Raw genomic sequence first — 16357 nt, forward strand, 5'->3', positions numbered from 1 at the left:
TAATAATTTATTTAATAATCAAATATACTATGTATTTTTAATCAAAATGAATTTAATACATTTAATTATATTTTTATTGGCGTACGCTTTTTAAAGTTTTGAGTTTTTTTAAAGATATAGAAATTGAAATATAGAAAATCAATATTTACTTATCATTATACTTTACATTTGCTGTTTTGTGAATGATCTCTTATATTATTTATTAACAAGGAAATACATTGAGTGAAAGATTCTGATCCGCTAAATATGCATAAAAAATATATGCTTGTCAATGTCAAATTAAATGTTTCAAAATAGCTTGATTCAAAAGAGCGGCGTTTGTATCGTACACCTCACATAAAACTTTAGTTTCTTCTTAAGTATAAGTTTACTTTCGTTTTAGTACCTTATTATAATGAACTGATGTTGTAAACATTTGGAAAAATGTTTTATCACGTAATTAATTTTGGATTTGTTGACATTTATCCTAATTTAAATCATGTACAAATTAAACAATAACCCTAAACAAACTTGCAGATATCTTTGGAACACGAAATTTTATTACATCCTCGGTATTTCGGACCACAGCTACTAGATACGGTTAAACAGAAACTTTATACAGAAGTAGAAGGTACTTGTACAGGCAAGTAAGTAATTTAAATTAAGTTTTTTGCCTGTAATTTATCATTCATCTGTTTACTTGGACCTTCATATGTTGGTTCATGACTAACTCAGATAACTCATTTTTAAGAAACTGCTTATGTTATTAGGTCTCTCTCATTTTTAATGTTTACATGATTTACTTTAAAAATACATACTTGCAGATATGGATTTGTTATAGCTGTAACTACAATAGACAGCATAGGAGCCGGACTCATTCAGCCAGGGCAAGGCTTTGTTGTGTATCCGGTTAAATATAAAGCAATTGTGTTCCGACCTTTCAAAGGAGAAGTTCTTGACGCAATAGTCACACAAGTTAATAAGGTATGCATTAATAAATATATTTATAAGTCATCGACAAAGATGTTAATTTTACTCATTTGGGTAGTCTTTAATTGATCAGATTGCTGATTCCACATGATTGTCTAACAGTCAACTATTTGTTCAACCCTCCACATGTAGAGATGTAGTTTGTGGATATTAGTCGATGTTCATTACTGTTGGGATGTTGCGATGGCAGCAAATCATTCCCAGATTAAAAGAGTTGGTCAAATCACACAAATAACCCCCCCATATATAATTATCTAGGTATAGCGTAGATGATAGTTACTTGATATATTGTGAGTTGGGAAAAATTTGCATGTTGGACAGTTAGATGAAATTGTAGAACTAGCATTCATGTTAAGAGTTCACAAGAGACAGCAATATCATAATAAGATAGCTACAGTAGACATTTTACAAAGGAGAGACAGTGCAGGAGATATTATGGAGCATATGTGCACACCATAGTTGGGTTTCTTTCTCATTGTGGATGGATACTAAAAATCTTATCAACATTTAAATACAACAATACACTATTGCGCTATTTATATAAAAATGAACTGTATTTTATAATCATTTTATACTTTTTGTTAACAGGTTGGAATGTTTGCTCAAATTGGTCCTCTAAGTTGTTTTATTTCACATCATGTAAGTATTTTTCAAAGCTCATTTAGATCATCATATAGGTAGATCAAAATCATTTTTTTTGTAAATAAAAGAATTGAATTCTTAATTCATTTTATGTACTCCTTCTTTTCTAATTTGTTTATACCTTAATTTCTAATTAAATAAGTAATTTAAACATTAATCATTTTATTATAAAAAAAATCGAAAATCATGTTGTATATAGTATACCATTACGTTTTTAGTAGTAGTCGCCCTCATCTTTGCTCACGTTTTACGGTATTGGTTGTTATGTGTTAGACAAAAAAATAGCCTTTCTTGGAGTTCAAGTGTGCTTCGTACCAAATTTCATCTAATTTGGTTTAGGGGTTTAGTTCTGAAAGAGCTGACAGACTGACTGACAGACAGATAGAGTTACTTTCACATTTATAATATTATTACAGATTAATTATTATTTTAACTTTAAACATTGTTTTATTACAGTCAATTCCTGCAGATATGGAATTTTGTCCGAATGTAAATCCCCCATGTTACAAGAGTAAACAGGAAGATAATGTCATACAGGAAGAGGACGTTATCAGGTTGAAGATTGTGGGTACGAGAGTTGATGCTACTGGCATTGTAAGTTGATTTTATATAGAAATAAATGCCTTGAAAGTTAAATATATATACAATGTGTGGATAGTTAAATAAACTACTTTTTTTTCTTTTCCAGTTTGCCATCGGAACTCTTATGGATGACTACTTAGGTTTAGTGACACAATAATATATATAATTTTTTTTTTAAATAAATTAATAAATAAATTATAAAATGAAACACAAAGTCTTTATTGTTCATATTTATTTGGCATTCAAATAATAGTGTAAAATTCATATGCATGTAACAAAAACAATCCATCAAAAAAGGACAAAATATTTGGACATTTCAGTCTATTTGGGCAGTATGTGTGTGACCTTTGACCGTGTATTATTCTTGTATAAATGTGATTACAATAACAATACAACCTTATGTCTATAATAATGCAAACTTATTGATACTCTTAGCATACAGTGCAGTACCAAAATTAATATCCGTTATCACATTAAACCTATTAAAAGAATAATACAATAATAAGAAATTGAAAATAATTCATGGCTTTAATTATAATCCTTGTTCAGCGGATGTTTAGTAGAAACCTATTCTCTCTTTCTGACATCATAGATTTGTCATTCCAATGAAGAGGATAATAAGTATACTAAGAACCCTCTAAACAAAATTTATAAATAAATACCATCCAATGTTATTATTTAGCAAACTTGTCTGAATATTAAGAAGTTAAGAACATCAATGGTTGTACATTAAATATATAAAAATTATTTCATTAGTGAATGCCAAAGGGTTCTAAATGTATGGAACAAATCTTTACTTCAAATAAATTTCTATTAACGACACTAGTAACACTAATGGAAAGGTTTCTCTATTTTTCATCTAAAATACTGTCTATCATGCGACTCAGGTATTATTCAATGTAGGATGAGTTTGATTCATTTATACATCATGGGAGAACATATGACATTATGTTCGATCAATGCTCTAAATATTTTAATGGGGCATCAAAATTGCAGTACAAAATCATATACAAATAAAAAATATTCTAAAATAGCTTAAAAAATAATTACACAAATATCCATAAAATAACTAAATATATCAATGTCGAATTATTGAAATAAATTATCCAAAGGGACAATTCAGTATCTTTGGTTTGTCAATTATATACAAAATCGTCAAAAGCATTCAAGTAATAAATAAAAAAAACCCTACTCAAATATTGCTCACGCTTACGAAATATGGCAACTAAATAAATAATACTCAATATGAGATCAGAAACTAAGCAATGATTAATTATTTATTTATCTAAGCACCGAATAGGCCTAAAATTTAAACTTATCTATGCTCACATAGAATTAATATTAGTCTAGCATAACTTTCAAGCATAAAATGCTTTACTACAGTATAATCTACATAATCATCGTATATAATTTCATTATAAAATATTGAGACATAACATTGTGCAATATAACATAATAATATGCAGATAGAAGATATATTTGAAATATTCAGTTACTTTTTTTTAGTCACAATAATTTGCACAATTGGCTCACTGATTACACGCGAACAAGAACGTTTGCCGACTAATTGATTCGAGATTTAAAAAAAAAAAAAGAATTAACTAATACAATTGAATAATTATAAAATAAAAACATTCTAAAATTTAAAAAATAATAATACAGATACGTAATTTTACGTAATACATGAGTTTTAATTTTAATTGAGTATATGTAAAGTAATATTTTAATTCGCCTGCGTTAGGCTCGATTGTCGGCGACGTCTTGCCGCTCTTACAAGGCACAAAACAAGACTTTAGGATAAACATACAATACTGCAAACAGTCTAAAACAAGTATATACTCTGCTAAGTACTCAACAGTACAGGAAGATTCGAAGCGAAGGAAATTTTATAACAGATTAGGACTTTTTAAGGCTGATATGAATCTTAAGGTTATTAGGATATAGGTAATTTTACTATTAGAATCAACTAACATTATATAGTGTATCTATGGGAGGATCTAGAATTCAAAGTGGGTCGGCTTAGCGCTAATTGACTTTAACGACACTTTAGTCACTAAAGTTGGAAGTTGAAACAGGAGTGATAAAATGTCGTCTAAAGCGGACTCCTTAATAGTTAACCACCGAATACGAGGGGAATAAGATTGAATTATGATCACTATCTACCATCGAAAACATCTTAACAATTTTAACACTTTTAACACTAAACTGATGAAACCTCAACACCAATTACATCTGAATCGATTTATAATTAAGAGGGTCTATTCTCTCTTCGTGATAATGCTTCAGGAATCTGTAGTTTTACCGATTCGTCATGTGATGATTTTTCATTGAAGTTTTTTATCACAAAGAGAATAGACCTTTTGACTTATGGATTGGAATATCCTAACTATGGAATAAAACTGTTGAGCTAGACTTTGTAACTTTACCAAAATATTTTCTTGTTTGTTTGCTTCCCCGTCTTCTGGCAACTGAAAATCGTCCATCCTTACATTCCTGACCAAACGCCACTTGTATCTGTATACTGTATACTGCTTGTGCTCCGAAGTAAATGTAGACTGATTTGATTCGTATGTTTAGATTGCGCTAGCTAATCGAAATATTTGAACTGATTTCCGTACGATATTTAGATAAAAGCATATTATACTTTATATATTACATATTATGTATATAATAAATATATATATTTATCATATCAACATTTACTTCTATATGCAACCCAATCATACCGAATACGACTGTAAATCGAGCGACACTGAAGTTTTAAGGAACATTTGTGCTGCACGCAAGCTTCCATTCCATTTAGTTTTTAACGCACATACAATATCATCTGCGTCCCCGTCACTCGACCGTCGCTCGGTTTCCCAGTCGGCTCCCATTCCGTTCCCTCGCCCGCCGATGTTACGCCCGCAGGTGCGCCGGCACTAGTGCGCGTGGTGCGCGTCTAGTGCGAGACGTGGAAGCACTGGCACTAGGCGGGCGGGTGTCAGGAGGCGGCGGGGCGCGCGGCGGGCTGCGGCACGGCCGGGCACACGGGCCCGCGCACCGCCTCGATGTAGTCCTTGATCAGAGTCGCGATCTGGTACGCCTGTGCACATCGAATTATAGCGTGACTATGGTAAAGAATGACATACTAAAAAAAGTCTAGTAACTGTACTCGCAATAGAGATTTTGAAAATGTAAAGTGGTTTTTTTTTTTTTTTTAATTAAAATACAACATCCACAGGCTCGCAGATGCCCGTGCCTTTTTTTACATTTTATATTCAATTACATTTTGGCGTTTTATATTTATACTAAACATCAGCAGATCTTCGCTGGAAATCATTTTTGTCGTCTTCTTGGGAGACGTGGCCCACACTGATTTTTTTATTTATTTATTATTAAATAATATATACTAATGTATAATAATATATAAACTATAATAAATAATATATAGCAGTATGTGAAGTGGTTAGTAACCTGGTCGGTCGAGAGAACGAGTTTCGCGTGCTTGCGGTCGGCGCGCGTGACGAGCAGCAGCGCGCGCGGCGCCGGCGACACGGCCAGCAGCTGGTCGTGGTCGTGCGACACGAGCGCCGCGCGCGCGCCGCGGCGCAGCAGCGTCAGCCCGCGCGCGTCCACGGCCAGCCACAGCGCTCGCGGCCAGTTCGACGTGAACGATTGCTGTTTCACAACACAACTAATTTTATTTATTTATTTATTTAGGCACTTTATTGTACACCACAAATTAAACAGAAAAGTAAGAACACATAAAAAAAATAGATGGTACAACCGGCGGTCTTATCGCTTTAAAGCGATTTCTTCCAGACAACCGAGGTGATATGGAGTAGTAGCCAACAGAGAAATGGTAGGTGGTGTAAAATAGACTACATGCATAGATACAAATAATATAATACATAAATAAACTACTACATACATATAGCTAGGTACATAAATACATTTATACATACATATATACATAGAGTCATACATAAAAACATATAAATATACAGATATATACAAATAACAAATGGTATCTAGTCGCCATTCAGTGTGAGAGTGTGAGGTAATAATTAATACCTTATTAATAAATCATTGCATTCCTCAGATATGTAAAGTTACAAGAGTACAATTTCTCTTCGCGCACCATAACGTCGAAGATCGTGGCTCTGGTGAGCGGCCAGGAGGAGGCGAGCGTCAGCGCGCGCTGCATGGCGGCGTGCGGCTCCGTGCCGCGCAGTGCCAGGTGGTGCAGGCGCACTGCGGGCGCCGGCAGTGCGGGCGTGGCCAGCCGCGGCGGCAGCACCGCCCCCGCCGCCGCCGAGCACTCCTCGCCGCCGCCCAGGCAGTCGCCCTTCACTACTTGTGCGTGCAGCGCCGCTAGCATCACCTAGTGGAAAAATATGTCACTTTTTTGACTGTTGCATTTTTGTTTTATCTATTCAATATTTGTAAGGAATTATATGATAGATTTTAATAAAAGTAAAGGTATTGTATATGAAAAAAGTGCAACTCACAGCTTCATCCGTCTCGATGGGCAGCCGATCGTGCCTCACCGCGTGCAGCACCTGGTAGTACAGGAGCTCCATCTCCGCCACGCACGCCGTGTGCAGCGGGCGCTCGCCGAGGAACAGACGCTTTTTAAACACCAACCTGATTGAGATTAAAAACATGAAATCATTTTATAAAATAAGCCCAAACCGTCACACACTGATAAAAAGTATATCGCAAAGTAGCAAATCGTAATGCTTACATCATGCGAAGCTCCGGTAAAATTTCAATTAAAAATGCATAGTGTGCTCAAGATAGGGAAAGCAAAAGAATAAACTAAGATGTTTGGTGGGAAGGAGCGTTTATTGCGGCGGGGCTGGCGCGGCGTGCGGGGTGCAGGGGGCGGGGCGCGGCGTGCGGGGTGCAGAGGGCGGGGCGCGGCGTGCGGGGTGCAGGGGGCGGGGCGCGAGGCGTCACACGAGAGTATGGAGCAGTATGTGTAACCTGCAGGCGGCGGCCGTGGCGCCCGCCTTCTCCCAGCGCGCCAGCACGTCGCCCACGCGCTCGGCGCCGCCCAGCGCGCGCTCGCCCGCGCCCGCCGGGCTCGAGTTGGCGCACACCTCGTACAGCGCGTAGCCTGCCGGAACCACGATATGGTTTAGATAACGGCGACTGTGTATTTGTCTATTAAAGTGTAGGTAAGTATTCTCTATTCCAACAATAACAGGAAAAATGTTAAATAAACAACATTTGACGAGTTATCATCGGTCGAGAGCTTGATTGGTCTATAAAATTTACTATGGCTTTACGAAAACGAAATTTTGGAAGTAAAATTAACGTGAAACTAGTGGTTACGTGCAATAGTATTGTTTTATAAATAAGTGTATGTTGATCGTAAACTAAAACACCCCACGAAATACGTTATTAACAAGGTTTTTATAATCTTTTCTCGCTTCCATTGGAATAGGTTATAAGTAAGTTGTTAAGAGTGCCGCTTACCGGTGGCGGCATCGGTGAGACCGATTTTGTCGCGGAGCATGGCCACGAGGTGGTCGGCCGTGGCGGCCGGTCCGAAAACCAGCCCGTGCTGCTTGCCGTCCAGCAGCAGCACGCGCACGTGCATCGGTCGGCGAGCCGCCGCGCACAGCAGCTCCTCCTTGGATGGCGCCGCCAGCCGACGCGGCACTTGAGCTATACTCAGTGCCACCTGACGGAGATCGAAGTCTCTTGTATTAATTACCTCCATGGTCGAGTGGTGTGTACACCGGTTTTCATGGGTACGCCACTCTGAGGTCCCGGGTTCGATTCCCGGCCGAGTCGATGTAGATTACCATTAGTTTTCTATGTTGTGATTTCCATAACACAAGTGCTTTATCTACTTACATTTGGATCAGAGTAATGTATGTGATGTTGTCTCATTGTCTCATATTAATACACATTCAATGCACTGGAGATCAATCATAATCGGATATAAAAATCCTGTAAAGGGGTCGGAAAAGGTACAACAAATTATGACTGTAGTTTGTATTAAGTGTTCACCTGCTCAGCTCGTCGCGCAAACTTGCCCTCCTCAGCGGCATGCAGCGCTGCGGCGCGGTACCGCAAGTGCGCCAGAAGCAAGCGCCGCAGCGGCTTAGCGGGCGGCAGCGCCGCACCCACAGCCGCGCACAGCAGTGCCCAGTGGCGCGCCGACACGCGGGAGTTGGGCTCCGGGTGCTCCGTTGTCTGGGTTTAACATTTTTGTTGTTTTTTAAGGAAAGTTGTAGTCAGTACAGCGCAATAGGTGATCTTCATCATGGTAACTGGCCACTTTTAGTGAGAATATCGCCCCAAATAGCACTATAGTCTGTTCGCGTTAAGAACGCAGTGAGTTGTCATTGTTTGACCAATCAAATCTTTTTAAAAGAAGGGTAAAGGTGTATGTATATTTGTGTTAAAATTCCAACAAATTACATTTGTTTTAAAGACTAAGTGTAATGAATTTAAAAAGTACACATTAGCGTAAAAAATCGAAATTAAGTCATTAATATTTTAATCACTATTACTTACACTATTACTGTCGTCGTTAGTGTTTATAATAAAAACAATTTTCTGCAGCGAGTTCCTTAACATTATTTAAATCCCACATGGCAATTTCGTCTTATAAGACATGGTCGCAGCATTTCTCGCACTTTTATTTTTACAGATTGGCGTGGTATTCATTTTTTTTTAATATCAGTTAAAAATAATAAAAAATTAATTTAAATTATAAAAATATCAGTTAATAATTAATTAAATCCATAACCATCACGTTCGAACTAATGTCTTCACCTGTTCAATGTGAACTTGACTTTGTAATTTGAAAAGATTTGATTGGTCAAAGTTGCCGGTGAACAATGACAACTCACTGCATTCTTAACGCGAACAGACTATAGTGTTGTAATTTTTTTTCGAATCCTTTAGACTTTACACTGACCTGCTTGATGAGCTGCGCGTACAGCTCGCAGAGCAGCGTGTCCTTCTGAAGGCAGCGCTGCAGCAGCGCTTGCGCCAGCGCGACGCGGTCGTCGCTGTCGCTCTCGTGACTGCTCACGCTGTTGTTGTTGGCGAGGTTTGTCGTGCTGCCCTCGTTGTTAGTCAGGCCCGCGTGACTCATTATGTCCTAAGAAATTGTAGAAAAGTTATATTTTTAATACAAACAACAACAACAGCCTGTAAATTCCCACTGCTGGGCTAAAGGCCTCCTCTCCCTTTAAGGAGAAGGTTTGGAACATATTCCACCACGCTGTTCCAATGTGGGTTGGTGGAATACACATGTGGCAAAATTTCTATGAAATTTGTCACATGCAGGTTTCCTCGCGATGTTTTCCTTCACCGCTGAGCACGAGATGAATTATAAAGACAAATTAAGCACATGAATCAGCGGTGCTTGCCTGGGTTTGAACCCGCAATCATCGGTTAAGATGCACGCGTTCTAACCACTGGGCCATCTCTGCTCATAATAATAATATTTCTTAACTATGTATTTTTGATATAAATGTAAAATTTCTTAGTGCTGATTCTTTTGAACACAATGTTCACACTAAACATAGTTAACAGTACTAAACATATTGCTATCTCATTCTTATGTATAAGAGTGTAACGCACAGAATAAACAAATAGGTAATTATAATTAGTGTGTTGTTTAAACAAATAGGTTTAAGTATGGTTTTTATTTTTAACAGTCATAATAATATAATTGAATAGTAAGTGAGTTTTAATTACTTTGAATATCTGCATGGCTGCAACTTCCTCAGCCTCGTTGAGCTTAGTGAGGCTGTGCGGCAAGCTGCGGGCCCAGCACCAGTACGCCGCCGGGAAGCCCTTGTAACACTCGCCCTGCGACTCTGCCGATATGTCTAACCGGACCCGTTCCAGACGATGCTTGCTCAACCTTATGTTATAAAACGAACCCGTTATTGCATTTCACCTTACCTTAACTATTTATGCAAAGTTATTACGTAGAATATATAATGCTAATTACAGAATAATTATTAAAATATTAAGAAAATGAGTCACAAAAAAAGTGGAGCAACACTCTGGCACAAAACATTTTCAACAGGAGCGACTCACGACTCCCGACTTCCGACCACACTTCTGGGCAAAGGTATTCGCCCAGAAGATTAGTGTAATGTTTTGTAATTTGAAATGTAAAATGTAAATGCCTGTAGTGGTGTATCACACCGTACATGAATTTATTTCTTGCTTTTTCTTAATGTTTTGAGAATATGCCGATGGGGTTTCGAAAACTATAAATAAATAAATAGAAGTGTGGTCGGGAGTCGCAGTCGCATTCCTAGTTTATGATAAATGTATTTGCACTAATCGCAGCATGGTGGGTGCGGGCTGCGTGCGTACCTGCGCAGCGTGTTGCGCAGGAAGCCGCCGGCGGAGAGGTCCTGCGGGCGGCGCAGCAGCGCGCTGTCGACGAGCGCGCGGCGCGCGGCGCGCAGCGCGGCGGCGAGGCGCGCGCGCTCGGCGGCGGGCGCGGCGCGGCGCGGCGCCTCCTCGGCCAGCCCGCCGCCCAGCAGCGGGCTGTACGCCGCCATCAGCCACGCCGCCTCCGCCTTCTGCGCGCACTCCAGCACGATGCATCTGTGCGCGACACACCACGATTAATCCCGTTTACTAATTTGTCCGCCTAATTGTTATACTTCCACACTAAACCTAGGGTATGTGTAGTAAAAGTAAAAAGTAGTAACAGCCTGTAAATGTCCCACTGCTGGGATAAGGACTCCTCTTCCATTAAGGAGAGGGTTTGGAATATATTCCACCACGCTGTTCCAATGCGGGTTGGTGGAATGCACATGTGGCAGAATTTCTGTGAAATGAGACACATGCAGGTTTCCTCACGATGTTTTCCTTCACCGCCGAGCACGAGATGAATTATAAACACAAATTAAGCACATATATATATATAGTGGTGCTTGCCTGGGTTTGAACCCGCAATCATCGGTTAAGATACACGCGTTCTAACCACTGGGCCATCTCAGCTCTGTGTGTATATATATGTGTAGTATTATTCCATAAAAAGCCGTGTTATATGGTGTAAGATCAACTCGTACCTCAATCCGTCGTGCTGTCCGTGGTGTGTCAAGCTGAGTGTCAGGCCGTTGTCGACGGGATCCATCAGAATGGCGGCAATGTTGGTGTAGGGGTACTCGGCGAGCACAACCTTGTCTGCGGGTCGAACTAGCACTACTCCCTCGGCACCGACACCGAGTAGAACGTTTGGACCTGAAGGATAGATGAGCATTAACAAATATAAATTATGATTATTAATTAATTTGTTATAACAGTAAAAATCATCGATATGAATCTTTTTTTTATACGTGAGAGTGGTACGCGCGTTCGTTTTTTATATTTTCATATGACAACAAATCATCATCAGATATATTGGGTATTAATATTATATAAGGCGTCATAATTTAAAGAATAGAAAGCTCACCGTGGGCCCAATACCCCTTGTAGGTGACGGGGAAGAGGGTGACTCCATATAATGGATACTGCATCACACACGACAGATATAATGCTTTCGCGGTTAGTTCCGCCCTGCCGGCGCCGTACTGGCGATGTGCTTGAGCGAGGATCGTAGCCTGTGCACACACACAAACGTCAAACAACTAATAATTAGCGCTATTAGTACGATTTTTACGGACGCAATATCAATTTTAATACGTTCTTCGCCTAACAGGATTACGATAAAAATGCTTTTGGTAATAAATACAATAAAGTATTTTAAATTTTCAACATGTAGTTCAATAAAATTTAAACTATATTATCTTAAGTATAAAGTTCAGTTCTGTTTGCTCTTTTATTTGTTTTATGTGTTTAGGAAAATAATGTTCTGAATTTGAAATAATAGCTGTCCAAGAACACTTTTAAAAGTTAAATTAGCTTATTTACACGGCTAGTCATATAAATAACAGTGGAGAGAGTATGTGAATCGATCCACTGACCCACTGGTGTGGTGGGCGCTGCTTGGCGATGCGCGGCGGCAGGAACTGGTCGGGGTGCGCGTAGTAGGCGCGCGTGTGCGGCGGCGGCGGGCTGGGCGGCGGCTCGCCCAGCGACACCTGCGCCTGCAGCCCGGCCAGCTGCAGCGCCACCTTCTCCGACACCGGGAACTCGTCCATCTGGGTCAAGATATATCATTAAGCCCTAGTTTCTGCAACTTTTTCTTTTGTGGATATAAATATTCTTTTAACCTGCGTGGTATGGTTTGATAGTCACCTTAACAACGCTGTGCACGGCCTGTGCATAGAGCAGCGCCACCTCGACGGGGTCGTGCGGCAGCTCGCGACCGCCGCGAAACAGCCGGCGCTTGAACACGAAGCGATTGTCCGCTGAGCCGCCGCCCGGACCTTGTTGCCTGTTCGATGGAACATTTTACGCTATTTGTATACTATATATAAGTATTTTACGCTTACCTTTGTAAACTAATATAAAATTATAAAATGTTGTACAATGTTCGTACATATAGACTAACATACATATAGTACAAAACTTAAAGACTCGGATTTTAGATATGAGAAAATGTACAACTCCTTAAGTAACTTACATCTCCCAGGCCGCTATTACGTCGTAAAGGTACTGCGTCGCTCGCACATGTTCCTCAGTCCCCGCACGTTGCTGATACACGGCCCAGCCGGCCCTCGCCTGGGGAGCCAGGCCCAGCTTGTCGGCGAGTCGAGCCGCGGCCGCCGCCGCCGTATCGGCGGGGTGCACGTCTATAGCCTTCGTCCGGCCGTCCAGGAAGAAGAACCGGCAGACGATCGTTCCGAGCCGACGCATGGCCTGAAGGATAGCGCATCGTGTCAACCCCTCATCTCAACAGTCTACACTAGCGATTGTGTGCGTTATCACGGAGAGGAAGGGCGTACTGACCGCGATCTCGACGGTGCTGGGCGGCAGCAGGCGCGGGGCAGCGCCGCGGCAGTTGTCGAGGCACCACTGCGCGCAGTGCGCGGCGCGCGCGCCGCCCGTGACGGACGCCACGGACGTGACGGAGCCGGCGGACGCGGGCGAGGCGGCGGCGCGCGCGCGCACGCGCAGCCACGCGCAGTAGTAGCGCGCCAGGCCGCGGCTGGGCTGCCACGCCACGGCGCACAGGCACAGGATCAGCCACACGCGCTCCGCCCACTCCTCCACGGGACACTCCGTTATCTGCGAACGGGATTATGGTTGCAACGCCCATTAAATTTAGGGCGCGATGACAATCCATACACAAACCATTTTATTTTAATGTTGTCTTAAATTTTCGCGATTATTACACATTTAAATAAAACTAATTGTAACAGATGAATCGCGTATATTAATTATTTTTAAACATTCCGACGTTTCGAGCACTTTGCAGTGTTCCTTTTCATGGACGTTACAAATCGGGCATGTTTGACTTTTAGGTACTCCAACCGGCGAATTTGATTTGATATTTCCAGGCCGTACTGGTTCACATAATGTTGTCTTAAATTTTCGCGATTATTACACATTTAAATAAAACTAATTATAACGGATGAATCGCGTATATTAATTATTTTTAAACATCCCGACGTTTCGAGCACTTTGCAGTGTTTTATTTAGTATTTTATTTTAAATATTATGTTTGGGATAAGTGATAGTACGATGATATCAATCATAAACATTAAAATGTATGACTTAAAAACTTGAAATGTTTCTTACTTGTCTAACACATTGCACTAATATTTCGTCGCGCAGCTCCTCCCGTTCCAACCCCTTGCCAATTATGGATTGGATAACCTGAGTCTCTTTCTCGGCAGTGAGTTCGCCTCTCATGTAACGACATAAATCCTGTAAATATAAACTAATCTTAGCTGAAATTCTACAATGACAAAAATTAAAGGCCAACAACTTTAAATACAATAGTATTTAAAGTTGTTGTTTAAAGTATTTAAAGCGGAGTTATGGAACTGTTATTCTTCGTAACCATATATAAATCTAAGAAGTTTTTGATCATATTTTTGTAATACAAGTGGACCTGGATGAGAAAATGGAAACTGAGATGTTCTGTCCGTTGGTCAATCACCCCTCAAATCGGCATATTAAGCATTGGTTACCCAAATGAGCTTGCACAAAGCCCTACGAAATTCCATGGAGTCATGCTCATGTCATGTTTTACGTTGCCATATAAATGATGAGTTTTACAACTTTTATGGTACATATTATGATTGTAATCGGCCTTTAACATTGCATATATAATGATGCAGTATATTTTATAATGACTTCAAATTACCCGGAATATGTTAACAGCCGCCGTAACGCTATCTGGGTCGTGCAGCTGTATATGTGAGGTGGGGATGTTGTTTCCTTTGTGATAAGTAATCATCTCTCCTTTTGTTAATAACTCCATTGATTTACTCTTGCGTGTGAGTGTTGCCATTATTGTACCTAAAATAAAAATAATTGTTTTAACTCATATACATTAATCAAACAATGTTACAAGTACTATAATTTCAAATGTATTTTTATATGTAAAAAAATATACGTTATCGAATATCAACCCTTCGTTTAAGATTCATGTTTTTTTTTACTTTTATTAAAAATAAAGCAATAATATTAGTTTTACTCTCCATACAAAAGTGATATACATATATATATATATATATATATATGTATGCTCGAATAAAATATTAATAAAAAAAAGATATAAATTATATGTAGTATAAGACTCATACCTTCGGGCGACCTTGGATGATCATTGAAGTATAGCTTAGCGAACTCAGTGAGGTCGGTGGCCGAGTCCGACGGCGCTTCGGTGTTGGCGGGCGGCGCCTCGAGCTGGTGCAATCGACGCTCCACTCGCTCTTTGCGTCGCGCATTGCGTTCTGTGTTCTGTGGTTATACACATAAGGTTGATTTTTGGAGAAATCGTAATGAAAGAAAACAAACAAGAGATGTTTTGCCCAGTATTATCAATTAGTTAAGAAATATTTAATTATTTTCTAATCCGAATTTGTTTTTATGTATAAAGTATAAAATATGTGAACCAAGATGGTCCAGTGGTTAGAACGCTTGCAGGTCAATCGATTGATTGCGGGTCAGGGTCGGGGCGGGTTGAAACCCAGGCAAGTACCACTGAATTTTCATGTGCTTCATTTGGGTTTATAATTCATCTCGTGCTTGGCGGTGAAGGAAGACATCATGAGGAAACCTGCATGTGTCTAATTTCATAGAAATTCTGTCAGATGTGTATTCCACCAAATCGCATTGGAACCGCGTGGTGGAATATGTTCCCTCTCCTTAATGGGAGAGAGGGCCTTAGCCCGGCAGTGGAAAATTTACAGGCTGATGTTGTTGTATGTAAAAGTAATTTTATTTGAAGTTCTTACATTGCAATCTCCGTTTAGAGTTGGCGGTGGACTCATACAAGAGTCTGAAAGCATCGTGGGTGAAGAGATGTCGTTCATTTCTGGTGACGTCACGTTGCTCGGGAGTGGGGGCAGCGGTACATCAGGTTCCATTTCCGATTCTTTGGTCGATGAAAATCTAGAGTAGAGAAAAAACAGACAATTATAAGTTATTTATGAAATCAAAATGCTCGAATTTTATTGTGATTTAAAAGCTGTTATGGGTCATTTTAGAAATAGTCTTGAAAAGTGTCTATTTGACGACCTCCATGGTTGAGTGGTGTGTACACCGGTTTTCATGGGTACGCCACTCTGGCGCCACTCAGGTCTCGGGTTCGATTCCCGGCCGAGTCGATGTAGATTACCATTAGTTTTCTATCTTGGGTCTGGGTGTTTGTGGTACCGTCGTTACTTCTGATTTCCATAACACAAGTGCTTCAGCTACTTACATTGGGATCAGATTGATGTATGTGATGTTGTCTCATATTTATAAAAAAAAAAAAATGTTTTTTTGTACAAGTGAATTATTTAATGCAAATAGAAATATAACTGAATAACATTATTTATGTTGCATTTTATAGTTTTATTGTCATGATAGAATTGAATATTTTATTTACAACATACCCATTACTTTCTGGTGGGTTCGCAGGTGGTGGCGGTGGGGACGTTAGTTGTGGGGGCTCGGTGATCGGACGCGGTATCACGGCTTCGTATATCGGCTCCTTATCCTTAATAACAGCTACCTTCCCGTTTGGTATTATACCATTCGTCAGTTCTGGTGGGGTTGTGTCTAAAAAGGGAATAGTAACTTATTA

At 39.9% G+C, this 16357-nt stretch overlaps 2 protein-coding genes across 2 annotated transcripts in view; one reads left to right on the plus strand and one right to left on the minus strand.

Annotated features, from left to right (window-relative positions):
• Positions 1-274: 274 nt before the first annotated feature.
• On the plus strand, positions 275-2409 carry LOC124538216 (DNA-directed RNA polymerase II subunit RPB7). Its single transcript, XM_047115196.1, has 6 exons — positions 275-435; positions 517-626; positions 804-963; positions 1558-1608; positions 2068-2205; positions 2300-2409. The coding sequence occupies exons 1-6, from the start codon at positions 424-426 to the stop codon at positions 2348-2350; spliced, it is 522 nt and encodes a 173-aa protein (XP_046971152.1). The 5' UTR covers positions 275-423; the 3' UTR covers positions 2351-2409.
• Positions 2379-16357, minus strand: part of LOC124538217 (myosin-I heavy chain) — a 96605-nt gene continuing 82626 nt past the window's right edge. Inside the window, exons 19-39 of the mRNA XM_047115197.1 lie at positions 16167-16332; positions 15525-15681; positions 14871-15027; positions 14429-14583; positions 13858-13986; positions 13066-13344; positions 12740-12975; positions 12412-12550; positions 12138-12314; positions 11627-11774; positions 11244-11415; positions 10537-10773; positions 9904-10072; positions 9116-9301; positions 8200-8385; positions 7660-7867; positions 7165-7297; positions 6687-6822; positions 6317-6559; positions 5650-5853; positions 2379-5278 (exon numbers count right to left, since the gene is read on the minus strand). Of these exons, the coding sequence (XP_046971153.1) occupies positions 5177-5278; positions 5650-5853; positions 6317-6559; positions 6687-6822; positions 7165-7297; positions 7660-7867; positions 8200-8385; positions 9116-9301; positions 9904-10072; positions 10537-10773; positions 11244-11415; positions 11627-11774; positions 12138-12314; positions 12412-12550; positions 12740-12975; positions 13066-13344; positions 13858-13986; positions 14429-14583; positions 14871-15027; positions 15525-15681; positions 16167-16332 (3719 nt within the window). The 3' untranslated portion in view covers positions 2379-5176. The remainder of the gene's footprint in view (positions 5279-5649; positions 5854-6316; positions 6560-6686; positions 6823-7164; positions 7298-7659; positions 7868-8199; positions 8386-9115; positions 9302-9903; positions 10073-10536; positions 10774-11243; positions 11416-11626; positions 11775-12137; positions 12315-12411; positions 12551-12739; positions 12976-13065; positions 13345-13857; positions 13987-14428; positions 14584-14870; positions 15028-15524; positions 15682-16166; positions 16333-16357) is intronic.

The sequence above is a fragment of the Vanessa cardui genome, chromosome 20 (genome assembly GCF_905220365.1).
Source record: "Vanessa cardui chromosome 20, ilVanCard2.1, whole genome shotgun sequence".
Classification (NCBI taxonomy): domain Eukaryota; kingdom Metazoa; phylum Arthropoda; class Insecta; order Lepidoptera; family Nymphalidae; genus Vanessa; species Vanessa cardui.